General features: G+C 33.7%; 4 protein-coding genes and 1 pseudogene across 4 annotated transcripts; 2 read left to right on the top strand and 3 right to left on the bottom strand.

Moving 5' to 3' along the window:
• The first annotated feature begins 1716 nt into the window (after positions 1-1716).
• LOC146920848 (putative mannitol dehydrogenase) lies at positions 1717-8413 on the top strand. The gene is made up of 5 exons (XM_085714285.1): positions 1717-1848; positions 2474-2587; positions 2822-3335; positions 3432-3585; positions 8019-8413. The coding sequence occupies exons 1-5, from the start codon at positions 1748-1750 to the stop codon at positions 8222-8224; spliced, it is 1089 nt and encodes a 362-aa protein (XP_085570411.1). The 5' UTR covers positions 1717-1747; the 3' UTR covers positions 8225-8413.
• Positions 8414-8963: 550 nt separating this feature from the next.
• LOC146920847 (putative mannitol dehydrogenase) lies at positions 8964-12657 on the bottom strand. The gene is made up of 5 exons (XM_085714287.1): positions 12480-12657; positions 11525-11638; positions 9860-10373; positions 9543-9696; positions 8964-9390 (listed from the first exon to the last, which is right to left on the bottom strand). The coding sequence occupies exons 1-5, from the start codon at positions 12575-12577 to the stop codon at positions 9185-9187; spliced, it is 1086 nt and encodes a 361-aa protein (XP_085570413.1). The 5' UTR covers positions 12578-12657; the 3' UTR covers positions 8964-9184.
• Positions 12658-14828: 2171 nt separating this feature from the next.
• On the top strand, positions 14829-16945 carry LOC146920846 (uncharacterized). Its single transcript, XM_085711210.1, has 2 exons — positions 14829-15665; positions 16001-16945. Exons 1-2 carry the CDS (start codon positions 14829-14831, stop codon positions 16943-16945), a joined length of 1782 nt encoding a protein of 593 aa, XP_085567336.1.
• Positions 16946-20178: 3233 nt separating this feature from the next.
• LOC146920844 (putative mannitol dehydrogenase) lies at positions 20179-26591 on the bottom strand. Its single transcript, XM_085714283.1, has 5 exons — positions 26412-26591; positions 26157-26270; positions 25546-26063; positions 25307-25460; positions 20179-20660 (listed from the first exon to the last, which is right to left on the bottom strand). The coding sequence occupies exons 3-5, from the start codon at positions 25846-25848 to the stop codon at positions 20455-20457; spliced, it is 663 nt and encodes a 220-aa protein (XP_085570409.1). The 5' UTR covers positions 25849-26063; positions 26157-26270; positions 26412-26591; the 3' UTR covers positions 20179-20454.
• On the bottom strand, positions 25898-26509 carry LOC146920845 (cinnamyl alcohol dehydrogenase 2 pseudogene; annotated as a pseudogene).
• Positions 26592-27185: the final 594 nt, after the last annotated feature.

Below are 27185 nucleotides of genomic sequence, written 5' to 3'. Positions count from 1 at the left end.
CACAATGTCCTCTATTTCTTCACTTACCCTTCATTTTTTTTTTTCAAACCTTCCTCTCCCTTCCCCTCCAAACTCACAAACAAAGCCTAAGAGAAAACAAGGAAGAAAGCATTTTGATCATTCCTCTAATGGAATCTCACTCCCAAGGTGTTTGTGAAATCTTTCCCAATCCAAGAATCTAACCCAAAGACACTCAACCTCTAGCCTCTAAGAGCATAAATATCGGTTGAAAACAATCGTGTCTTCACCAAAATGCAAAAATGAAACCAACTCCACTTTGTAATTATAAATGACACCATGTCAGAGTGTCATGTATAATTACAAAGTGGAGTTGGTTTCATTTTTGCAATCGTTCCTCTGCAATACTACCGTGTCTTTTGTATTTTGTTGGATTAAAAAACAAATTGTAACATCTTTACAAAGCCAACCAAAGACTATTTTAATATTTTGTGAATTTTAATGGGATCCATTTTAGAGTTTTAGATGAGTGATATGGATATTTAAAAAATATAGTTGAGTGGTTTAAATAATTGGGAAGTGTGAAGTAATATAATGTATTAAGTAGAGTCCATTTATACCACCCATATGAGTAGCATGGATGTAGATGCTCTAAGAGCACAAACATCGGTGGTGGCATTGCTTACGTGTGGCATCTTGTGTCAGTATGGATACCGCTATTTAACAAGGTGGTAGTAGCATTGGTTGGAACCGTGGTAAAGAATGGAACCGTATCCATACCATTTGCCTTTGAGTTTTTATTATTATTTTATTAATAACTAGCTTTTGTCAATTCTATTTTGAAGACATGTAAGTTATATTTTAAGATTAGTGGGACCCATTGTAAGTTTTGTAAGAGTGGTATGGATATTTAGAAAATGTAGTTGAGTGGTTTAAATAATTGAAAAGTGTAAAATAATATAAAATATTACGTGGGACCTATTTATACCACCATGTAGAGTGGCATGGATGTGGGTGCTCTAAGTTTCCTCCTTTGGTTTTATAAGATTGCACAAAAATGATGAATGAAAGCTTTATATATTACTCAGTTCCCGAGAAAATCGCGTCGTGTTTGTCCTAGATACCACTGCAATATGCTATTTTGTACATAGTACTGAAGCTTCCCGTTGCAAAATCGTGTCAGGATTCTCCTCAATTGTGTCGTGGTTTTTGACGAACAGGAATAAGGAAATCGACTTTCCCGCTAATTTTCAACAATATTTTTAATGGAAATAATTTTGATGTAATGGTAGTCAATTTCTCTGATTCAGCGGTCGCAATTTCTCTTATAGATGGTGTTCGACGTCACATCTATATTAATTTATTGTCACTCTTATCAATCACCTTAAGATGAGTATTTCGTAAGTTACTTTTAATCACATTTACAGGCCGAAAAATCAAGTGACTGACTTACAATTTATGTCCAATCTCAACCTACATGTATTAGTTAATCGTCGTATTCATCTGTAATCTGGCCTATAGTATATATCACCCTATGTAGTATTATATGATGGGGCCAGAGGCAGATGCCTTAATCGCCTTAGGAGTCAATGAGTCATGAATGTGATCAAATGCATGGTCCCAATACAACAACCCTGACAGCTCTTATAAATATCTCATCCATAACTAGCACTGGTAGATGTTAGTAATAATATCCATAACTTAATGCTGTATCCATTTTTCTAAATAAATACCGTATAACACAACCTGAATTTGAGCATATCATTGAATTATCATAACTGAGTTAGAAATGGCAACAGAAACTAAAGTAGTAGAGCATCCAAAGAAGGCCTTTGGTTGGGCAGCTAGAGATCCATCTGGTGTTCTCTCCCCTTTCAATTTCTCAAGAAGGTTTACTTCATTAATCTACTCTTCATTAATTTAATGCATATTTCTAACATTATTTGTTGCATCATTTCCCCCACTACTAGTTTCAAGGAAATTAATATTTTTGCCTTTTCTTTTTCCACTGATAAAAGTTTAAAACAAGGAATTGGATGGAATGTGCTAATTGAATGAATATATTTGATGTTTACTAATATTTCTTGAATGTGTTTGGACCAAAATAAATAAGAATAGATCGGTTCGGTTTAGTTTTCGATCCATAACTCTAATACTAAACTAAACCACATCATTAAAAATTAGTGACATACTGCTACTAACTTTTTGATACACATCAAAGGATCTACCAACATCTTGATGCCTCTACTTAAAATTTGTTAGTTTTGAAAATCTATTAGTTTTAATATAAGTGTTAAAATAATTTTTAAGATTGTAATTTAGATAACCAAAATTACATCTAAATTAAACCCGCATTATCATCATACATTCTTTTAAAGAGACATCCAAAATGAACCAAACTAGAATTATTTTTTGCCTCATAATTGAACCAAACTTCATTGGCAACACCCTTAAATTATTTAGATCTATGTTTCTGGATACTAATTAATTCAACTTTGGTGCACCAAAATTTCAGGGAAACAGGTGAAAAAGATGTAGCATTCAAGGTTTTGTATTGTGGGATATGTCACTCTGATCTCCATATGGCGAAGAATGAATGGGGCACTTCCATTTATCCACTTGTTCCTGGGTATGTTTTGAACTCCTTTTTATTATCTTTGTTATTATTATTAGTACTATCCATGTCTGTAAATATAATACTCATTCTAAATTAAGAGATTCATCAACTATTTTTGCACAAATTAACAACTAAAAATAATTGACTATTTTTAATATCATTGATTAATTAAAATATAAATGAAAGGGAAATTTTAAAAAACCAATGTAGCATATACTTTTGCTGTAATTGATGTAATAAATATAGGCATGAGCTTGCGGGTGTAGTAACCGAAGTGGGAAGTAAAGTGGAGAAATTTAAAGTTGGAGACAAAGTAGGAGTTGGCTACTTGATTGATTCATGTCGATCATGTCAAGATTGTAATGACAATCTTGAGAATTACTGCCCCAAATTTGTAGTCACATGTGGTGCCAAGTATCGTGATGGAACCGTCACATATGGAGGTTACTCCGACTCAATGGTTGCAGACGAGCACTTTGTGATTCGCATTCCTGACAACATACCTCTTGAATTTGCTGGTCCTCTCCTTTGTGCTGGTGTCACCGTATATAGTCCTCTACGATTTTTTGGACTCGACAAACCTGGTCTTCATATAGGTGTTGTTGGTCTTGGTGGGCTTGGTCACATGGCTGTGAAATTCGCCAAAGCTTTCGGTGCTAATGTGACCGTAATTAGTACATCACCTAACAAAGAAAAGGAAGCAATAGAACACTTAGGAGCTGATTCATTTCTGATAAGTAGTGACCCAAAGCAGATTCAGGTACCATACAATATGTAATTCATTTGATTTTGAGATGCATTATTTCAGAAATTGACAATTACAATTTATAAACTAATACTATTGATAATTTTTTAGGCTGCAATTGGTACTTTGGATGGTATTATTGACACCGTTTCAGCTGTTCATCCTCTCTTACCAATGATTGGTCTCTTGAAGTCTCATGGAAAGCTTATAATGCTTGGTGTAATAGTACAGCCTTTGCAGCTTCCTGAATATACTTTAATTCAAGGTAAGCATATCATACTTACTTTAAAAGCTAATTAGGTCAAGCTTTTGCTAAACCCTAATAGCTTAAGTGTTTTCCCTCCTAAGCATCATTCCAAGGTGTGTCCTACAAGCCAATGTCATCTCATTTAATGTTATTTCAAATTTAAACTTCCCTCCCAAATGTACAAGTGCATTGCTTAAGTGTCTTTTGGTTGGCCAACTACCTAAGTTAATGCATAATAATTACTTCATTAGGCTCATAGATCAATAACCACTCATAGCTTAGAACCCCTTTCTCATATCTTTCTCATTGAAAAACGTATCTCATGGCTCTTTACCACACCTTTTCTCCTTCACCCATTTTCTAACATTCCATTTCATCCACTTCAAACCTAACCAAATCACTTTCCTTTCAATTTTAACTTCAGGTTCTCCACCTTCTACCTTCATCGTCTTCACTTCCGACCACCGTCCCGTAAAGGTTGCAACCGCAAAGCAATTATGAAATGTACTAGCTACTATTTTTGACACACGGATGAGAGAAGATCAGGTCTGTCAGCGTCTTAGTCTTAGCTACATCTTGCTTCTCCACCCTTTAATTTCTTATTCCGCCACTTCACCGGAAATCATTGCGAGAATCTTGAGATTGAGAGCCATAAGAGAATCCCACATCAGATGTATTTAAGGTAATGATTGATGAATGCTTTGTTATATTTTGCTTGCTATAGACACATAGATGAATAAATTTGGAGGCTTACCTTCATATGTTTTTGCTTGCTGTTGAAATTTTGGATGAAGATTTTGAAAATTGTCTTCATATGTTTTACACTTGCACATACTTTGAGTTTTTCATTTGTTTCAATTGAGAAATAAATTTACATGGTAATAAAAGAGTAGGTTTTTATTTTTTATTTTTAAGATAATTAAGTTTTCATCTGGGCATGTTTATGGACTGAAGCAGAATTATGGGTGTGTAATGCGCAAGGCTACTCCAATATGACAACATATGCAAGAAATGTTTTGGAGGTAATTTGAGGATTGGAAAAGAAAATTTGTGGCTGAACTATTGGATTTTTTTTAGCAAACAATCGTATTGTCAAGGAGCCGCAATGCTGAGTTTATGGTGTTTTGAGATTGATACTCTAGAAACGTTGATAATTAAACTTGGTTTCTTCCTCATATTGCTTTATATGGTTAAAAATGTTAAGACATATTCTAAGTCTTTACGTTTTGTATGGTTACCATTTAACAAAGATTATTATATGCTTAATTGTTCAAAGTATCTATTATTAATACTATCTTATTTCCTTTTTAACGTTTTTCTATATGGGTTCATTGTGTTACCAATCTTTTAACTCGATTTGTTTCCGCTATATTTGTGTGCCATCATAAAGTTAGAACATGAGTTTTTTTTTTTTTTTTTGAAGTGATGCATGCCTCAATTGCAGGGTTTATGTTAGTTTAATAGTTTGTAAGTTGTTTGCATGCGTGATCCTTTTGTCCGTGTTAGCATAAATTATAAATAAAAATGAGTTTTTTTATTTTATTTTGAAGTTTATATTGGTTGAAATGACGGTAAAGCATAACATAGGAGCTTCATTTGGTGTAATTTTTACAAGTTCAAATGTATTGGAGCAGCTCAAATAGATTAAGCATCTATATCAAATTCCAAATCTCACTTAGGTATAACATTTTTCTCTTGCCTATATTCCCAATTTTGTGCATTCAAAACATATCACAAAATTTGACCGAATTTTGTTCCATTTTCTTCAGGAGTTTAAGGCTGTCTCTTATCCGTGCATTCAACTGTAACTTCGGTTTTCTTTTATGGATTTCAGATGAGTACTTATTTGTGTGGTTTATTGTTCCTAGCTTGCTAATATTATTTTGTGAATTGTAATTTGGGTTGCTCTGTATGTTTCATGTGGCTATTGTTTATTATGTCCTCTCATGTGAGAAGAAGGAACTACAATGCCTTCCTCCTATTATGACTTATCTTCTTTTTGAAAACAAAAACCTTGATAATATAAAATACAATACATTGATTATATGAAACTTTATACAGTTAATTTGATTTTACAAACCATTGGTGTCAGTTTATTGCATGTTGCTGCCAAATCACATGAATAAGGGGTTGGAAGGTCAAATACATACTTCAATTGTAACTGTTAAAGGTATAATGTCTGGTGCAATATTTAATGTGTCCTCTTTATATTACTTAATGTTTGATATAAAAGATAGAAGACGAATAACGAAGTTTGATTCAAGAATGGATAGAAATGAGGATAACTTACCTTTCTGCTACATGTATAATGACTGATGCAATACTTAATGTGTCCTCTTTATATTGCTTAATGTTTGATATAAAAGATAGAAGATGAATAATGAAGTTTGACTCAAGAATGGATAGAAATGAGGATAACTTACCTTTCTTCTCATAATTATTGTTTGCAGTTGCATATTCTGTTCAAAACAAAAGGGGTGATTGTGCTTGAAAAATACTTCGGTATTATTCTCCTCTAGCAAGAGCAGGTGCACATGTGAATTTGTCTTAATCTTTTGTTCAAATAACAAACCACTGCATCCAATTATGTGCCTATGTTTTGGTGGCATTACTTCCATAAATTTTGTAGCACCATCCACTGAACCTATTGCCTGGGCACGGAGATGAAGAGCCATTGTGAAAAGGGTATCAAAACCAAGACAAGCTTCATTGAAATATGGCATCTCAGATTGCTAGCATTATTCCATTAACCATCTCTTTTATTTTTCTAGATCTCTTTTTATTAGATATCACTTTTGTTTCCTTATGATTTTTTTTTTTGGTACAATTTCCTTATGAATTTTATTTTGGCAACATTTGTGAAAATGATATAAACAAATGGATATTTGTTTTTGTGTCATCTTTTTCTTTTGATTATTTAACAAGCACATGTGATATAAATGCAAGAACTGTACGGCTACATACGAATAATGGACCTGTTAGGCTGTTACCAATTGTTTAAGATAAACAATTGAATATATTGCAAAGAACCTATTAAAATATATTGAAGCTCCCTAAAAAAAAATATATTGAAGCTGGTAGGTTATTTGACATCTATACTTTGATATATATAATCTTTCTCCTAAAATCCGGTAGAAATAATTCAAGTTTTAAATTGGACTATTTTCATGAGAGGAAATAAATAGATATGAGAAGGGTATTAAATTGTGTGTATGATAATGATTTTAGGCTAAGATTGTATGTGGCTTAGTGATTTACTAACTTTGTATGCTTTCACCACCTCTCATGGTTCAAATGTCTTCATGAAAGAAAATGTATATGTAAAGGAAATGGATGCATATGTTATGAAAATGGATTCTCTCCATTGAAAATACCCTTTAGTTTTTTCACGTGGAATCTCAACCTTTATAAATAGAGATAAAATGAGAGTTTAAATTAGTAAAAAAAAAGTGGATGATGTGTTTAATGGTGGGGGATTGAAAATGGAGAAAAATCAAATGATAAGTACAATAGAAAGGATCTTATTTCATATGTAATACTCCTTAATTCGTAGTTATTTATCTTTCATAATAGTATAAAATTTATTTATTACCAAATTCATGGTGCTTTTGTGTACGACATCTAAGCTCAATCACTAATGCATTATTGATAAGCGATGATGATGGTGAAAATGCTATTGTAATTTCCAATATGCTTTATAGGGAAGTATTTCGTAATTTATGAAAATTAATGTTTAATGGTAATACAAGGTATCAAATTTGATTATCTCTTATGCCAATTTCAATGGGTTAGTTTCGTTTCTTAAAAAAAATGGTAGTACAATTTTTTACCATGACTTATTTAACGTCAATGAAAATATATGTCTCTTTTTATATTAAGATTATATCTTACACCTTCCGACGTCAGGACTCCTTTCAAATTTCAACGGAGACAGTTTTCGATGGTTCTTTCAAACGCAATGACTATTAACAAAAGTCAGGGACAATCTTTAAAGAATGTTGGGATATATTTGCCAAATGATGTGTTTTCACATGGTCAACTTTATGTTGCAATTTCGAAAGTTACTTCAAGAAATGGGTTGAAGATACTTATTACCGATGAAGAAGGTAAATATACGAGCAACACTTTTATATTGATGTATTGTAACTAATAGCAACTAACGATGTACCTAATGTAACCTATTTGCGAATAATATAAAGTATTTCACATCATGTGAACTATCAAGTACATTGTTTAAAGTGTAACAAATTGACCTATTCATATTAACATAGTATACAATGTGTAACTTATTTGCGTGTAATTGAGCTGGTAAGACCCGTGCGGAGCACGGGTCGATGGTCTAGTGAAAAATATTTCCATATATATATATATATATATATATATTCCCTTAGAATGGTTCAGGAGAAAATGCTAATTATGCTCACTTTGTGTTAATTTCAAATTATTGACAGGGAGAAAAATATTAGCTGGAAGTCAAGTTGGAGGGTTAAAGGAGACTCAAGAAATGATTGATTTTGCGGCAGAACACAATGTAAAGCCGGATATCGAGGTTGTTCCGATTGATTATGTCAACACAGCAATGGAGCGTCTTGCTAAGGGAGACGTGAAATATCGATTTGTGATTGATATTGGAAACACATTGAAACCAAGCTCTTAAACTTTGCACGATACATTAGCATGATTCACGGGTGAACAAATAGTTTAACAAAAACATGAGCTTTAAGTGTATCACTTGCCAAGGATAATTTAGATTTCCATCGTTATTATAATGTTGTTATGCAATTTTCTATGTCTTGTGCTTAATGTCAATCATGCTATTTTTAATAAAAAATTCTTTTGCTTTTAATATATTCTTTTAAAATATTATATATATTTTTTCAACCAAATACATCGTATGAAAGGGTTCTGCCCTAATCCCTAAATACTTACCTACATCGTATAAAAGGGTTCTCCCCTAAGAATGATTCCCTAATTAAATACAATTCCCTAGGACGGATTTTTTACTTACCTCTCGGAGGTATTTAAATTTCTCCTATCTATACATGAGGAGATGCATCCTTCAATCTTTGCAAATTCTAAACAAATATGGTATTTTGTACTTTGGAGGGTTGGTAATGGTGCTATCATGTGAGAATAATTGACTGCTTATGCAAAATAACTACAAAATATGGATTAATCAAAAACCATGGGAATGTAAAATATCATTAACTACTAAACCTGTTCTTTGCTAGATGGTATACAAAGGTAAATATGGACGTTGTTGAAGTTATTGAAGAGGAGGAGCCATCATATGCTTTATTGATAAGAAACCTTATTTTTATTTGATCTTTTAATTTGTAATCCCCACTCATCATGGGTAACACTTGAATATAGTGCAGAACAATATCTAAAATATGTTTAATAAAAATATATACCAAAAATCAATGGATTTCTGATCTCATGATCTTATTCTTGTAGATAATTTCAACCGTCAATAGCAATCATATTACATTTGTCAAAAAAAAAAAAAAATAGCAATCATATTACAATAGAAATATTACAAATAAAAACATTGCAAATGTTTATTTGGAAGGATCTCAAATGTAGATAATCACTTATACTTATTACTTATTGAAATTTAAGGGCTTGTTTTAAGAGTGTTTCCAATGTCAATCACAAATCGATATTTAACATCTGATTTGAGGACACGCTCCATTGCTGTATTGACATAATCCATAGGTATAACTTCAATATCAGGCTGTACATTGTGTTTAGCAGCAAAATCAATCATCTCTTGAGTTTCCTTCATCCCTCCCATTCCACTACCAGCTACCATTTTTCTCCCTACAATACATCAAAATATTAATCAAAGTTAAATTTAATTTTCTAAGATATATGCACTATATTTTACATTAAGTTAAGCAAACTAATTTATCAAAGTTTATACCTATTTAACTAAGATATGTTCTATAATAATATAATTTTCATATGCTTACCCACTAGTAAAGGCCATGCCGGTAACTCAAGAGGCTTCTCGGGGGCACCAACCAATACAAGCTTTCCATGAGATTTTAGTAAATCAATTAGGGGTAAGAGGGAATGATCAGCAGAAATTGTGTCAATAATACCATCCAAAGTCCCCGTTGCAGCCTAGAAAATTATCAACATTTATTAACTAATTATCACGTATGAATTACTAACATAGACATGAACGTTCGTTAGTGGACAGTGGAATTGGTCCCCCAAATTAGGGACCAGATACTGAGTTGAAAAGAAAAATATACATAGACCTGGACGTATATATGTGATTTACCTGCATTTGATCCGGATCACGGCTAATTAGAAATGAATCAGCTTTGAGGTGTTCTATTGCTTCCTTCTTTTTGTTTGGTGATGTACTAATTACAGTCACATTAACTCCAAAAGCTTTGGCAAATTTTACAGCCATATGGCCCAACCCACCCAGGCCAACCACGCCCACATGTAGACCAGGCTTGTTGAGTCCATAATATATAAGAGGGCTATAAACAGTTATTCCAGCGCAAAGGAGAGGAGCAGCGGCATCAAGTGGTAAGGTATTAGGAATACGGATCACAAAGCGCTCGTCTACAACCATCGAGTCGGAGTAGCCTCCATATGTGATACTTCCATCACTATATTTAGCACCATATGTCAGTATAAATTTTGTGCAGTAATTTTCAAGACTGTCATCACAATCTTGGCACGATCTGCAAGAACCAACTAAGCATCCCACACCCACTTTGTCATCAACTTTGAAATTTTCTACTTTGCTTCCCACCTCAGTCACTACACCAACAATTTCGTGCCTGTAATTCTTATACCGATTGTTAGAATGGAAATGAATTTGTTTTGGTAATCGGTAATCAGTAATTCTTTGATATTACTCATTCCGTCTCAAATGATTTAGTTTGATCATGTGCATTATTCCTATAACATATTTTAATTATTATTTTCTTACTTATATATAAAGACAAATTGTAGTATATAAGATGTTGGATTTTTTTTTCCCTCAAAAAAAAAAAAGATGTTGGATTTTTTTTAAAAAAATGTTGGATTTATCTCGATTAATATATTCAAATTATCACTTTTTTTATTATATTTACTAATAAATAATTAAAGATATTAAATGTCAAACTAATGTATTCACATATGTTGAGCAAAAATTGTGTCACCTAATAAAGTACAGAGTAATGTTTAACTTATTTGGAGCGAACATTCATTTTAGAGAAATGATATTTGTACAAATAAAATTAGACAGACAACCAATTTTCTCCTCTTGTGAGTATGAGAGAAAAAGTTGTCAAAAAGTTGTAATAAAGTGGTTGTACAAATATCATTTCTCAAAAAAATAATATCATTAGTCCCTAAATCACGGTTAGAAAATAGACGATTAGGACATAACAATTATTCATCTAAAAAAGACCTAACAATTATTAACAAGGGATAATTTGGTTGAAGTAAAATCTGTAAATAATTAACTTAAGTTATCTTGTTAAATTGATTCTAGCTAAAAATAAATAGAAGATAAAATAATTTATGTTTGGACACATTTATCTATTAGAAAGGAGGGGAGCAGCAGCATCAAGTTTGTATGTGGCATCAAGTTTCTTCAATTTTCTCAAATAAGGGACCAAAATAGGGGACCAAAACTTGATGATTTCTCAAATATCTATTTGAACTTGGACTTTATCTCATTTTCTCATCGACTAAAATAAAGTTTTCATTCAAATATCAGATAAAGAGGGATCATTGAACTTTGAACACATACACAAGTTTTTTTTTTTTTTTTGTCAAGGAACACATACACAAGTTTTAATTTGAGATATTGAGTCATTTATTGTCATGCACTAACCATATGTATGACTGATATATTCCGTTACTTATGTAAGTAGAGTTTTCTTAAACATGGCTAAAACAATAACAATGAAACAAAATGTTAATAAAGTAGAAACTTTACCCTGGAACTAATGGGTAGGTGGATGTGCCCCATCCGTTCTTGGCCATGTGGAGGTCCGTGTGGCATATCCCGCAGTACAACACTTTGAATGCAACATCTTTCTCACCTGTTTCCCTATAAGAAGTAAATTTAATAAGTTACAGATTCATTCTTATGTTGTCTTATAATAATCATCATGATTATAAGGGCGACCCAAGGAAAAATTTTATCACAAAGGAAATCACTTTAGATCTAAATAATTAGGTGGATAAAAGAGTCATATGTGGAGGTGTCAAAATGAACTATCCAGCCAACATCGACTGGTCGAAGTTGGGTTTGGACTTTTTCAGAGATTAGGTTAAGAAGATTCAATTCAAACTGTATCCCAAAAATTGTTAGCCTTAACAGAGATTAAATGATTTAACTTTATTATCCATCGAAAAATTAATGATAATTCTAATTATTGCTAAAGAACTTTAGAGATGTAGATAATAAAATCCAAACAAAAATGTAATAGTACTAGTTAAATATTTATTATGGACTTTAAAAAAGCTCTATGTCAAAATTTAACTTATTCCTCAAAATGTTTTGGTTAGGTCTTCACATGAATATACTCCCTTTTTCATTTTTAGCTATCACTTTCCTGGATTTTTTTTTTTTTTTGATAACGACTTTCCTAGAAATTTTTTGTTCCTATTTAATTGTTACTTCAAATTTTTGTCAATAATAATCTAAAGTTGCTGAAATTAAATGCAACTTGGTTATTGTTTTGAAAGCTGCTGCAATTTGTGTTTATTTGTTTGCTACTGTTGTATTGGTGTTTGCATGGCGTTATTGTTGCGTTCCTGCAGATAGTATGTATTTTCCATCTCTAATGTTTGCATATCTTGTGCTTAAATTAAAGAAAAAAAGTATAAACAAAAATAAATTATTTGACAATAGTAATAAATGTATAAAATGAAGAGGTAAAGTGAACCTTCTGGAGAAATTGAAAGGGGAGAGAACACCAGAAGGATCTCTAGCTGCCCAACCAAAGGCCTTCTTTGGATGCTCGTATTCAGGCTGTGTTGCCATTTCAATTTGTCAAAAGGAGAAAAAAAAAATATGTATTTGGGTGCCTTCGAACTCAAAGGACGATGATGTGAAGTTAAGATGCATGTGCTAAGCTAGAGAACTATATTTATAACGATTATCCTGAGAATAGTGCAGGAAAAAGAAATATAAAAGGACGACTTCAAAAAAAATTGAAAACAAAAAAGTTTTATCGGTGTTTAATTTAGTTTAACCGACAATATTATTAAGTTTCACACCTTTATTCAATTCGATATTAAATCTTACGATTGTGTATGTGAACTTTTTGTTTTTTTTGACCAAAGTGTATGTGAACTTCTGTGACGATTAACACTTGATTTACAAAAACAAGAAAAAGTTAACCGGGGCACTTGTTAAGAAATTATAAATGGAAATGATTTCTTGTAAATTGTGTATTCTATATTTTAAAAGCTAAAAAGTTGCACTTTTCAATGCAAATTATATCATTTCTTTCTATTTTTAGTTTCTTAACCAATGCTTCGGAGACACCGGTTAACAAAACCCAAAAAAAATAAAATGAATACGAGTGAAGTCATCATCATTAAAAAGAAAAGGGATAAATTAATACTAAAAAAATAAAAAGTATATGAAAGTGATATCATCATCATTAAAAATAAGTCATACAATAATAAACTTATTTATATGCGCCGTGAGCATGTCATGTTGTCTACATTCATTCCTCAAGACAGAAAAATAAAGAAACAAGGAGAATCTTATTTTAAGTATTTTTTACATAGTGAAGGAGTTTTTTTTTTTTTTTGGTAGTGTACATAGTGAAGGAGTTAAATACAGATAAGAGATGATTGAGACTTATTTTTAAATATTTTTAAAACTGATTCCCAACTTTGTCAAAAAAAACTGATTCCCAACAATTTTTATTTGTATGTAGATCTGTCGTAAATATAATTATTCATTTTAAGAAACTAGGAGAATCTTAAATCACTCGTTCATGTTAGTGATGTATTTTTAAAAATGTTAGTGATGTATTTGGTGATAACATTGATGTATCCTACCCAGATATTGAATTTTAAAAAAACAATTAGGTGTCTAACCAAGGACAAAAGAAACGAACAAAAGAGAGGCTGCTGATTCAGATGTTTTTCTTAACCAAATTTGTTGTACCTCAAAAAATTATACTCATATTAAATACCTAAGTTGGTGGTTGCTTCGGATAGAAGACAGGCAAGACCTAAAAAGTCATATAAGGGACCTAAAATTAAATGAATGAAAGTTAATCAAGTATAATAGAGTAGTCGGTGTTTTAAGTGGTTAATGAGTCCCAACATAGACACTGTTTAGGAGAATCTGAGTTTGATTTGTTTGATTTACAGATGGAACAATTCTTGATCAACTTTTACTTAACTTCTGACCAAACTCTGGATTAACAATGTCCTTTTCCCCTAAGAATCAGATGATTAACACACAAAAAAAGGTATCGGTATTCTTAGGTTTTTCTTATTATTTTGTTTATTAGGGGTACATCTAAGATTTTGGTGTTTATGGTCCTCATTTTTTTTATAAAAGAAATAAAAATACACTGAAAATCACCTAAAATACCCAACAACGCTTAGATGAAATGACACGAGTATCTTCTAAAGAAAGTGAAGATACTTTGGTTTCCATATCTGGCTTGCTTGTGCCTGAATTATTTGGATGGAAATAAACAATAGGATTTTCAATCAGAAGGCTTTGGATTCGGTTCACATAGCAGACAAGGTCAAACTAATGTCTTTCTTGTGGTTAAAGGCCAAAATGCACACTTTCGCCTTCAGTTATCATGATTGGTGGCGACACCCTTTACATTGTATGAGTGTTATGGTGTAATCTTCTTTTTGTTATTATTTCGTTGATATTTTGTGATGTTTTTTTTTTGGCAACATAGACATAACTTTGTATTGTGTTTGGATGGTTCTCTTTTGCACGCCTTGTGCGAGATGAACCATTTTTGGTAATGAATTCCATTTTAGCTTATTAAAAAAACAAAACTATCTTTCTTGTCTCTTCATATTCATATCATTTTCAAATATGTTTTTGTATTATCTCTATTATTTCATTAAAATAACAAAATTAAATATAATTGAAATTTTTCTTTATCGTGTTTATATTTTAAACGAAAACTTAAGATGTTAAATAAAAAATCTAGGAATTTTTGCATACTAGTATATCTTGGCAGCAATCTAGGAATCAATGGCTTTCTGAAGGGGACGCGAATTCGAATTTTTTTCACGCGGAAATGTCGTCTAGGAGACGGCGTAATGCTTTGAGTTCTGTTTTGGTGGATGGGGTGGAGATAGAGGGTGTTCATCAGGTTAGGCAAGCGGTCTTTTCTCACTTTGCTAGTCAAATCTTAGATGGTATTTTTATAGCTAATGAGGTGGTGGATGAGGCGCGTAGAGGTAAGAAGGACCTTATGTTGTTTAAAGTCGATTTTGAAAAAGCGTATGATTCGGTTGATTGGGACTATTTGGATGTTGTTATGGAGAGGATGGCGTTCCCCGTGCTTTGGAGAAAATGGATTAGAGAGTGTGTGAGTACTGCTGCGACATCAGTTTTGGTGAACGGTTGCCCCACTGATGAGTTTAAGATGTTCAGGGGACTCCGTCAAGGGGATCCCCTCTCCCCTTTTTTGTTCTTACTGGCGGACGAAGGGCTTAATATTTTAATGAAAGCTATGGTTGACTCTCAGTTGTTCCAAGGTTTTGGGGTGGGAGCGGGTAACTCGGTGGTTTTGTCTCACCTTCAATTTGCGAATGATACGTTGTTACTTGGTACTAAAAGTTGGGGGGATGTTCGTGCCCTCCGTGCTTCTTTGCTTATTTTTGAAGCAATGTCGGGGCTGCGTGTGAATTTTAATAAAAGCTTGTTGGTTGGGATCAATATTTCTGATTCTTGGCTTCATGAGGCGGCGGCGGTGCTGAGCTGTAAAGTAGGTACGATTCCTTTTGTTTACTTGGGCTTGCCCATTGGGGGTAATCCACGTCGTCTGTGTTTTTGGGAACCAATTGTGAATAGAATTAAAAATAGACTTTCTAGTTGGAATAGCCGGTTTCTTTCCTGCGGCGGTCGTTTGGTACTTTTAAAATCTATCTTGACTTCTCTGCCTGTCTATGCTCTTTCTTTTTTCAAAGCTCCATCAGGTATCATCTCTTCCCTTGAATCTTTGTTTAATAATTTTTTTTGGGGGGGGGGGGGTGAGGATCATAGAAAAATCACTTGGATATCCTGGCAGTCTGTTTGTTCCAAAAAGGAGTATGGAGGTTTGGGTGTGAGAAAGTTGAGGGAGTTTAATTTTGCTTTGTTAGGTAAGTGGTGTTGGCGGATGTTGGTTGATAGAGGGGGATTGAGGTATGGCGAATTACGTGGCAGGTTGGAGGTAGGGGCATGAGTGTTTCGTGTTGGTGGCAGGAGGTGAGTCGTTTTTTTGGTTCGGTTGGTGAGGGGGATTGTGGTTGGTTTGAGAGACAGGTGGTGCGGAGGGTTGGTGATGGGGTTGATACGTTGTTTTGGTTGGATAGGTGGTTAGGTGATGTCCCCTTTTGTGTTCGTTTTAGGAGGTTGTTTGAGTTAGCAGAGAACAAATTTGTGTCTGTGGCTACGTTGTTGTCTGTTGACTTTGAGTCGTGGGGGGAGGTGTTGAGGTGGAGGCGTAGGTTGTGGCAGTGGGAGGAGGAGTTGTTAGGAGAGTGTAGGACTTTACTGCTTGATGTTCTCTTGTCTACTAATGTTACAGATAGGTGGGTGTGGCTTCCTGATCCCGCAGGTGGTTACACAGTTCGGGGTGCTTATGATTTGCTAACATCTCAGGACCAGGTTAATGAGGCTTCAGTTGCAGATTTGGTATGGCATAAGCAGGTTCCCTTGAAGGTTACGGTGTTTGCTTGGAGACTTCTTCGGGACAGGTTGCCTACGAAGATGAATCTGATCCATCGACGGGCGTTGGCGGCTGATATGTCATTGTGTGTGGCTGGTTGTGGGCAACAGGAAACGGCTCAACATCTTTTTATACAGTGTGATACTTTTGGGGCTCTTTGGCATTTGGTGCGTGATTGGATCGGGTGCTGTGGGGCTGATGCTGATGATATTTTTGATCATTTTTTACAGTTTACTTATTTGACAGGTGGTGCTAAGTCTAGATGTTCTTTCATGCAACTTGTTTGGCTGCTTTGTGCCTGGGTTGTGTGGAATAAGCGCAATAATCGTCTGTTTAATAATGTTGTAACCCCCATTACCCGTTTGTTAGATAAGGTGAAAATGTTGTCTCTATGGTGGTTGAAAGCTAGAAAAGCTTCTTTTGTTTTCGGCACCCAACAGTGGTGGTCTAGCCCTATTGTTTGTTTGGGTTTAGGCTAGCGGTGCTTTTTCTGGTTGGTTTGTACATGATGTAAACTCTTGTTTCCTTTGGCAGTCGCTTAGGCACTCCTTGTGCTTTTGGGACTGCTGTGTTATTTAATTCCATTTTGTCTTGTTCAAAAAAAAAAGTATTATCATCATCTTATAACTCATACTTTAAAAAAAAAGGTAGGATTTAATAAATATACATTGTGTATGTAAAGACCTTTTAAACTGTCAATCATAAAGATCGTAGTGGTTGTATAATTGAATTTTTTAATAAGACAAAAGATTTATAAAAAAAAAAATATACAAAATATGGGGATTAGGTCAAAACCCAATTGGAACAAATCTAATATTTGGAAAACATGAGAAATCTCTAGCATATATACCAATAAAGATTGAAACTAGGAGGATCATCCCACTAATTGGAGTGTGGTAAATTGTGGCAATGATTAGCTAATGCATCAGCGAGCCACATACTCCCTCCGGTCACTATTATAAGCAAAAGTTGATTTTTTACGTTCATTCATTAAATGATGTATGTGGTCTATATATAGACCACATACATCATTTATTGAATGAATCTAAAAAGCTAACTTTTGCTTATAATAGTGACCGGAGGGAGTAATATGCTTACATTGTTTTCCATATATTGCAAGCTTCTGAGAACCCCACAACTCAACAATGTAAGCATTGCACCACCCTACATTCTTAGAGACAACGGAAAACAAAATAATTTCCACGCATACCTCTAATGAGACCTCCACTCCACACCTCTTCTTTTGGTCACCTCTTCTAGCACGGTCTTATATTTAAACGAACTCAATCTTCCTCCGATCTCTTCCATGCGATTGGAACTATAATTCTCTAGGAATCGTTGTTCACAATTATGTTAGCATTCTTTTGATGGTAATAACACTCCAAGGAAGAGGAGACTGACAAAATTCATCACAATGACCCTCTTTGTTCCTCCACAATAGGGAGGAATAGGCTAAGCTGAGTTAGACTTTGCAAGACTTAAGTCTGATTGTCAAAAATTTGGAGGTCTAAGCAAGCCTAATATGGCATGCTAGCTTGTTAAGAAGTTTATTTCATATGAACATCTTTAAATAAGTAATGTGATCAAAGTTTTAATAAACTAGCAAACTAATAGATGAATGATATTAAATTCTCTTTGATATTTAACATGAATTTTGAGAGAATTTGATTATTTATTATATCTTATTTCAATTCTAGTTTATAATAATATATTTAAATATGCAAAAAATTAATGAAAACTCCCAACTTAAATCACTGAAAAGGACCCAAGAGCGCTTAGATGAGATGACACGTGTCTCTTCTATCTTAACCAAGGTCCTGAGTATGAATCCAGCCATGAGAATGCACCAACGTCCAAAATCTTATGAAGAGTAGGCTCAAGAGATTAGTCTCCGTAGTTGCGTGCACGAATGATACCCAATTTACATCAAAAAAATCATTGAAAAGATTGACAAATTTATAATTTAATTCAAAGTACAAAATATAATATAATTAAGAATTAATATTGTTCCTATTTACTTAAGTAGGCAGTAGGCTGACCCAATAAGCCTAAGCAGCTATGTTAATGGCCCGTGAACTGATCTTTTTAGCTAGATAGGCTTTTAAAAAAGCCTAAGACTGAAAAAAGTATGCGCATGCTTGTCGTAGGCTAAACTATAAACCCTTGTAAACAGACCTGACTTATTCTCATCCCTACTCCATAGCCATAAAAAATGGTAACCATTGGCTCACATGATCGACCAATCAACGTCACGTTCCTCTCCAAGATCATGGAGAAGATTCAAATTAATCCAATTTTTCAAGTTCATACCAAAGAACATGCCACATTCATATCTGCAACGTTTGTCTATAAAGAACCTTTGTGATTGATGCTTTCGAAACATTATTCATTCTCATACTATCAATTTTTTTTTAAAACAAGTAGAAGGTTTCAAAATACACGGCGATGGTTTCAAAACAAACTGTGAAAAATTAAATATGTTTGGACCTTATGCACAAATTGTCAAAATCAAAACGTCAAAATTTGATAACTCGTTAACAATTTTTTAGCAAGGCAGAAATCAATTTCTATTGTAAAGAATTGCTGTATCGGTTTTTATTTGGACGAAAATCAATTTCCATAGCAGGAAATGTATAAATCGATTTTTAAGGTATCAATAATTGATTTCTTTAATAGAACCAAAGACAAACCAAAAGCGAACATGCACTTCATCCGTCCCAAAATATAAGTTGTGTGGTAATCTCACAGTACAATTGAAAAAATGCAATCAATTACTTTTGTATGGGAAAAAAAATTATATATAACTTTACAAATTTATACTTCTTTAATTGTATTGGGAAGAGAAATTTAAATAATTGCAAGAAGAGAGTAATATATTGTAAAGGGTATCTTGTCAAAAAAAAATATTGTAAAGGGTATGATAGTAAAAGAATCATTAATGCTACAATGACATTACAAAGCAACTTATCATTCTCGACAATTTGTTTTTATAAATCACCTTATAAATTAGGACAGATGGTCCTTCAAAAAAAAAAAAAATTAGGACAGATGGAGTAATTCAAATGTTTTGATTTAGGTCCCTCAATTGCACTTAATTATAAAATTTGCCAAGATTTTGGATTGTTACATAATAAATTACCCCATATGCTTTTTTGTGATTTCATGTTTTAGTGTGATTATGTTTTGTTTTCCGTATTTGTGCGAGGTTGTTTTGTTTTTCCGTCTGTTTACGATGTTTGATCAATTCAAATTGCCACATCAACTTCCATCCAGTAAATATTCAATCAATGAATTTGGTACAGATCCAATTAATAAATTTGGTGTCTTCAACATTAAGATCAAGATGCATGAGTATTCTAGGCACTTAATTATAGTTGTATTAGTATGAATAGTTACTTTGTCGTTTTATGTTATTAATATATATTGTGAGTTTGTTTGCAGATTTATCATTTTTGTTTTTAACGAATATATATTGTATCGATGTACTTTATCAATCATTGTTGTATATGCTTTGCTAGATACTCCATCCGGTCTTATCTATAAGAGAAATTTTGGTCAACAAAAGTTAATGTATCTGGTTAACAATTCAGTCCAGATTCATCAACTTTTGTATACCCAACTTTCTTTTATAAATAAGACCAAAGGGAGTATTATTGAAATGTTTAGAAATTGGTGTAAACTCGTTTGTGCAAGACACAAGTTCCTGCACTAGTTGTAACAAGTTAGAATTCCTATAAAAATATGATGTTATCACATACATTATTCTAAAACGAAAAAGAGAAAATACATAAATTATGCATTGACATAAATGTCAATAGTGGTGATTTTGAATCCCTATCATTTTCAACTGCAGACTCTATGTCCACGATAAAAAACCTTTATTGTATACAAGAACAAGAAAAAACAATCGAGAATACTGGATAAACAAACAAAAATCATAATAGTTGTGACGGTGATCCATACATAAGGCAGTGGAGTTGTACAAAATTTAAGAACTTGGTTTGAGAGTGTTTCCAATGTCAATCACAAATCGATATTTAACATCTGCTTTGAGGAGTCGCTTCATTGCTGCGTTAACATAATCCATAGGTATGACTTCGATGTCCGGTTTTATATCGTGTTTAGCAGCAAAATCAATCATTTCTTGCGTCTCTTTCATCCCTCCAATGTCACTGCCAGATGTCGTCTTTCTCCCTACAATAAATAATATCATCAAGTTAAAATGTTTATACATTTATTTTCATATGTATAAAAGGGTTTAAACCGTGAACATATCGATCACAATCAATCATAAATTTAAAGATTGTTATGATAAATTTCAAACGTTGATTGACTATGTCAAAACTTATAATATAAATGAATTCAATATGCACACAAATAGTTATCACAATTCATAGTAGTGCTTTGAACTTTTTTATTATTTCAAATCAAACACTAGAGCCGTGGGAACGTTATATATATATATATATATATATATATATATATATATATATATATATATATATATATATATATATATAGGGGGCTGTTAACTTGCACTCACCTAAAAACACTAAGGTGCAAGTTAACAAGCTGCACCTACTTGTACTTTACTAAAACACCCTTTTGTCTCTATTAAACTTTATTTTAATTAAAAGGACATTTTTGTAAATAGCATAAATAATATTTGTTTATAATAGAAAAACATGGGTGTTTTGGTAAATAACTAGTAGGTGCAGCTTGTTAACTTGCACCTTAGTGTTTTTCGGTGGGTGCAAGTTAACAGTGGGGGCTGTTAACTTGCACCCACCTTAAAACACTAAGGTGCAAGTTAACAAGCTGCACCTACTTGTACTTTACTAAAACACCCTTTTGTCTCTATTAAACTTTATTTTAATTAAAAGGTCATTTTTGTAAATAGCATAAATAATATTTGTTTATAATAGAAAAACATGAGTGTTTTGGTAAATAACTAGTAGGTGCAGCTTGTTAACTTGCACCTTAGTGTTTTTAGGTGGGTGCAAGTTAACAGCCCCCATATATATATATATATATATATATATATATATATATATATATATATATATATATATATGTGAGACTGTTAACTTACTCCCACCTAAAAACATGAAGAAGTAAGTTAGCAACCCTACTTCCACTTGTTTTTTTACTGAAAAACCCATTGTGTTATCAACAAACAATATTTAATGGATGGACATTACCGTAATTTGCCCTGTAGTCCTTTTTTTAACAATATTTTTTTAACCGTGACGGCATGGCACAACGTTTTTTTCTTTTCTTTTCTTAACAATAAAAAATTACTGAACAACATGCATTATTTATACATAAGCTCATACGTTCGTTTTTTTTAGGATGCTCATAAGTTCGTTGGAAGGTTCTCCAAAAAAATAAAAAAGTTCATTGGAAGCAGAATGTTAAAAAAAATGAAAAATCGTTGGAAGCACTGTGTAAATTTGTGTATTCTTGTTTTTTTTTTTTTTTTTGGGTGGGGGGATTAGTGTATTCTTTGTTCGCATTTTCTTTTATAAAAAAAAAAAAAACAAGATGTGGCTTTATCAGGAAAAAATAAATTGAACGGAACACAAAATTGAGAAACACACGCAAATATCGGAAGCGGTTACTATGTTTTTTTTAAGAAACAAAATTACTCAATTATCCTTTACTTAAAACTATTTTAAGATAAAAACAAAGGGGTGTTTTGGTCAAAGGCAAGTGGGAGTAGGGTTGCTGTAACACCCATACCAGACGTATCTAGAAAGTCTGGCACGTGCGTTTAATTTAGTACTGGATACATTAAAATATACAACATAAAAACTTTGAATGAATTTATATACAACAAAACGCATTCGTACATTATGAATACATCATATCTTATCTAATTTAAAACATGTACATCCTTGAGATCCATATTCTTCATGCTTCTTGTACGAACGAGCTCTTGCTGAAAATCCATCCGGCTACTACCTTGACATCCAACCTGTTTATCTGAAACAAAAAGGATTGGGATGAGACATAATGTCTCAGTGAGTTCCCCTAAATCCTAGGCTATAGGCAACCTCAAGGGGAAACCTACGGTCACCACGTGTCTACATTACAACCTGACGGTTGATTATACGTGTGTGGGGACTTGCATACTTAGACGGTTGTGCATACTAGGGCCGTCTTAATTTTATCTTAACTTGTTATAGGTTTCACTTCCTACACATGTCATGGCGGTCAAGGGGTATCTAAAACCGCATTGCCAAGTATACGATCTACGTATCAAGGCCTAAGCTTAACATATCATAACATGATTCTAAACCGGACGATTAGGGGAAACCTAAGATCGTCATCGGTGTAACATTCTTATCTTGCTCTATTCCATGCCTTAAACTTGTCATATAGCATCTAATGTTCTTGTCCTTAACATGGTCTTGCATGAATCATACTACATGCCATAACATAATCATAAGGAACATAATCGTATTCATATCATGCATAAACGTATCTAAGTTCATTCATTAGGTTAGCGTTGAACAAACAATTATTATCTTGATTCATTTTACGGATAGTCCCGGGTGGAGTAACCCCGAGATCAATCCCATACATGACCGATGTACGTACATCGGACTCCCTCGGTGTCGTGCGGGTCCCTTGCGGCTTGAACCGTTCCCCTTAGGTCGAGAACCTCCCGTATCCCCCTGGCGTGGATAACAAGAGACACGAGCACCTACGTCTTGTTAATTTCAGTGACATGCGGGTCCCTTACGGCTTGAATCGTTCCCCTTAGATCGAGAACCTCTTGTATCCCCCTGATGTGGATAGCAAGAGACATGCCACCTACTTATTAGTCATGGTCTTGTCGTATACATAAATTAAACATGTACATACTTGATTGTTTACCTCGGAACCTTAATCGAACCGATTAGTGGTAAACCCTTACTTGTTCATATACATACCTAATCATGGTGGAGAGATAAACTAACCGATCCACATCTTAACATACTTGTTCTATCATTCTTAATCATGTGCGAATATAAAAATACTTCGCGTCTTGTCATTCTAAGAATTCATGTTAACTAGCTAGTTCTAGACGACTATGTCGAGGCTCTAGTTTTCCCTTGCTTAAGGATAACTTGCTACCCAATTCATAACATGTTTCTCTCATATGCCATGCCTTACTAACATGCTTAATACTTGCTTCTTTATCATAGAAATCTTGCTTACAATGATCATCATTTAGGACCTTGGTTTGAGGGGTTTACTTCTATAAAAGGACTGCACAAAAGATCCGGAACGAAAATCACCGAATCTGCCAGAACGAGCAAGCAGTACCAGAATGCATTACTTGCTCGCCATGGCGAGTAACACTACTGGGGAGGCGAGCAACTGCTCGCCATGGCGAGTAGGAGGCGAGCAGGACCCCCTGTTCTGCCTTCTAACTTGCTGTGGCGAGTATTAGCTCGCCGTGGCGAGTTGTGACAGTCCAAAACACTTAAAAATGGTATTTTTGACCCAAAAACCTCAAACCAAGTGTCTCTATGTGTTTTGGAACATATTTGATCATTGGAAACTTATAAAACATTCATATGGCAAGTATTAACATGTATAGCATGCATGGCATATAAAGGGGCAACTAGACTAATACTTGAACCCTAAAATTTCATATTATTCATAACATACATACATGGCATAATCATAATCCCAAAGGGTGGGAAGTCTATCTATGGAACTCACCTAACCAAGTTCTTGAAGCATCCCCAAGCTCTAAGCTCAAACAAGCCACAACCCTAACTTTGTTCCATTTGCTTCCTTTGCTCAAACCAATCAACTTGTCATTCCTTCTTGCAAAACTAATACACCTTGAACATGAAGAAACCATACTTGAACCATGTTTGAACTTACAACAAACAAACCCTAACTCTTGCTTTCAAAGCAAACCCATAATTGATTCTTGCTTGCTTCATCAATCCCATGCAACATACTCACATAAGCTCCCAAAACAACAACTAAAGCCTTAGTTTCTTGATCAAGACCAAACCCTAGAATCTTAGATCACTTCTTGAAAGGAAAGATAAAGGATCAAAGAAGACTAAGCTTCCATATGTTTGAGGATTAAGAAGGAACAAGAAAATATGCTTGGTATGGAAGAAGAATTAGAGAAGGATTGGTGAAGAAGAGAGGAAAGGGTGGCGTGAAAGAAGAGAGAAGGGAGAGCAAAATCACAAACAAAACCTAGATAGAGAAAAGAAAGAGGAAAGTGAGATATTTTGGGACAAATCCAAATAAATATCCTTTCCCCATGAAATTACCATTATGCCCTTGCCTTTATCGTGTTTAAAACGACTCTGATATTTTATCCGTAAAAAGCTGACATCTCATAAAATATTTCCATTAACTTACTTTCCATGATTTTAATTCCTCTGACGTGATCGACTGGTAATATACCGATACTGACAGGCGGGATATTACAGTTGCTAACTTACTCCTTCATTTTTGGATGTGAGTAAGTTAGCAGCCCCATATATATATAGACATACACCAAAACAGGGCCGGCCTTAGAGATTAAGAGGCTTAAAGCAAAAAATTTAATGTGGTCTTTAAAAATATATTTTTCTAACATAATATTTATATAAAATCAATTTTGTGGAGATCAAAATTTGAATTCATGACCAAGAGTAATTGATGCCTTTTTAATAATCAGTTATATTATGGAAATATCTCTAATTTATCTATCATATAATATACTTATAACCAAATTAGTTTTTTAGAGACCTTTTTTTTTTTCACCCATAATTTTGAAGCCTAAAGCCCTTGCTTGGGTTGCTTGGCCCTTAGGCCGGCCCTGCACCAAAACTTACCCATTATTAAAGGAATGTGAGGGAGCTCCATGGGATTCTGAGGTGCACCGACCATTACAAGTTTTCCGTGATACTTTAATAATCCAACTAGAGGTAAGAGAGTATGATCCGCTGAAACTGTATCGATGATGCCATCCAAAGTACCCGTCGCAGCCTATAAAATCATTTGGCATCAATTAGTTAATAGATTGCCATTTCCAATTAAGAATATTATTATAACTTTGATTTTATATTTGTACCTGCATCTTTTCTTGGTCATGACTCATAAGGAATGAATCAGCTCCTAGGTGTTCTATTGCTTCTTTCTCTTTGTTGGGTGATGTACTAATTACTGTTACATTAGCACCAAAAGCTTTTGCAAACTTCACACCCAAGTGACCAAGTCCACCAAGACCAACAATTCCTATATTCATACCAGGCTTGTTGAGTCCAAAATATCGAAGAGGACTATACACAGTAATACCAGCACAGAGGAGAGGAGCAGCAGCTTCAAGTGGTAAGCCATCAGGAATGCGAACTACAAAGTGCTCATCTGCAACCATTGAGTCAGAGTACCCTCCATATGTGATGGTTCCATCACTGTATTTGGCACTATATGTTAGTTAGTGTTTGTTTAGGGCAATAATTCTCAAGATTTTCCTCACAGTTTTGACATGCACGACACGAATCAACTAAGCATCCCACACCCACTTTGTCTCCAACTTTGAACTTCTCTACTTTGCTTCCCACCTCTGTCACTATACCAGCAATATCATGCCTATAATCATATATCAATTAGAATAAAATTGAAGTATAGTAAAACAAAAATTCCTAAGATATGGTTTGTTAAAGTAATTCGAAGCATACGTACCCAGGAACTAGTGGATAGGTAGACATGCCCCATTCATTCTTTATGAAATGAAGATCCGAGTGACATATCCCACAATACAGTACTTTAAATGCGACATCTTTTTCACCCGTTTCTCTGAAAGATCATGACACACCAAGAAATAAATATTTAGCCAACAACATTGTTCTCAACATATTAAAATAATATTTCAGCAATTGTTAGCATTTTCTTAGTTAAAAAGATGTATAAAATGAAGAGGTGAATGGAGGAATGAACCTTCTAGAGAAGTTGAAAGGGGAAAGAACACCAGAAGAGTCTCTAGCTGCCCAACCAAATGCCTTGTTTGGATGTTCAAATTCAGGTTGTGTTGCCATTTCAACGTGACAAAAATTAAGTAAGTGAATGAATTGTCTCTTTGAGTAGTAATGAAAGTATAGGTTATATTGTCGATATTACAAACATGTGGGAGCTACAAGGAGTATTTATAGTGTGACTATGTATGTGTTGTGACTTGTGAGATTTGTTCTTATATTGACGTATTTGGTGACGTTATACATACTTTTGACATATCTAGTGACATTTTTGTTTCCCCTTAAACAAATCAAAATAGTTAATATTTACTAGTGTGAACTAACACATTAGATGGTCCACACAAAAAGACTAGGTTGCTATTTTGTTTAGGACCAAATTGCATCATTCATGTAAGTCCATCATTTTTAAGGTACAAGTGAGAGGTTCATTGATTTTGGAGCATTGTGTTGTGAGTCTGTTATGGAGCTTCATTCTGTCAATGCTGGATTTCTGTTTGCTTTATTAGAGGTGCTTTCTGTGTTGACAATTTTGTTGCTGTTATGCATAGTGTTTTTTTTTTTTTTTTTTTGAATCAGCTAATATTATTACGCTAGGCTAGCACAAAGAATGCTAAACCCGCAAAGGAGGAAAAAGAGTACAATATAGAGACTATCCATCCCGCACAATCACAGCCGGACCACTCAATAAAAAACCCCCTTAGCAAAGAAAACAAAGGGATACAACAAAAAACAAACCCAA

Source organism: Medicago sativa, chromosome 5, assembly GCF_051527215.1.
Source record: "Medicago sativa cultivar Bolivia chromosome 5, Bolivia_mono, whole genome shotgun sequence".
Taxonomy (NCBI): domain Eukaryota; kingdom Viridiplantae; phylum Streptophyta; class Magnoliopsida; order Fabales; family Fabaceae; genus Medicago; species Medicago sativa.
The sequence above is the reverse complement of the archived record's forward strand: the minus strand, read 5'-3'. Positions and strand labels throughout refer to the sequence as shown.

Excerpts from the sequence above, each read along its gene's own strand:
- LOC146920848 (XM_085714285.1), top strand. The coding sequence starts at position 1,748 with ATGGCAACAGAAACTAAAGTAGTAGAGCATCCAAAGAAGGCCTTTGGT. Across the intron at positions 1,849-2,473 it reads CCTTTCAATTTCTCAAGAAG|GGAAACAGGTGAAAAAGATG; the intron begins GTTTACTTCATT and ends CCAAAATTTCAG. Across the intron at positions 2,588-2,821 it reads ATTTATCCACTTGTTCCTGG|GCATGAGCTTGCGGGTGTAG; the intron begins GTATGTTTTGAA and ends TAATAAATATAG.
- LOC146920847 (XM_085714287.1), bottom strand. The coding sequence starts at position 12,577 with ATGGCAACACAGCCTGAATACGAGCATCCAAAGAAGGCCTTTGGTTGG. Across the intron at positions 11,639-12,479 it reads CCTTTCAATTTCTCCAGAAG|GGAAACAGGTGAGAAAGATG; the intron begins GTTCACTTTACC and ends TACTTCTTATAG. Across the intron at positions 10,374-11,524 it reads ACCTACCCATTAGTTCCAGG|GCACGAAATTGTTGGTGTAG; the intron begins GTAAAGTTTCTA and ends TAAGAATTACAG.
- LOC146920846 (XM_085711210.1), top strand. The coding sequence starts at position 14,829 with ATGTCGTCTAGGAGACGGCGTAATGCTTTGAGTTCTGTTTTGGTGGAT. Across the intron at positions 15,666-16,000 it reads TTTCCTGCGGCGGTCGTTTG|GAGGTGAGTCGTTTTTTTGG; the intron begins GTACTTTTAAAA and ends TGTTGGTGGCAG.
- LOC146920844 (XM_085714283.1), bottom strand. The coding sequence starts at position 25,848 with ATGGTTGCAGATGAGCACTTTGTAGTTCGCATTCCTGATGGCTTACCA. Across the intron at positions 25,461-25,545 it reads ATGACCAAGAAAAGATGCAG|GCTGCGACGGGTACTTTGGA; the intron begins GTACAAATATAA and ends ATGATTTTATAG. Across the intron at positions 20,661-25,306 it reads TCACATTCCTTTAATAATGG|GGAGAAAGACGACATCTGGC; the intron begins GTAAGTTTTGGT and ends TATTTATTGTAG.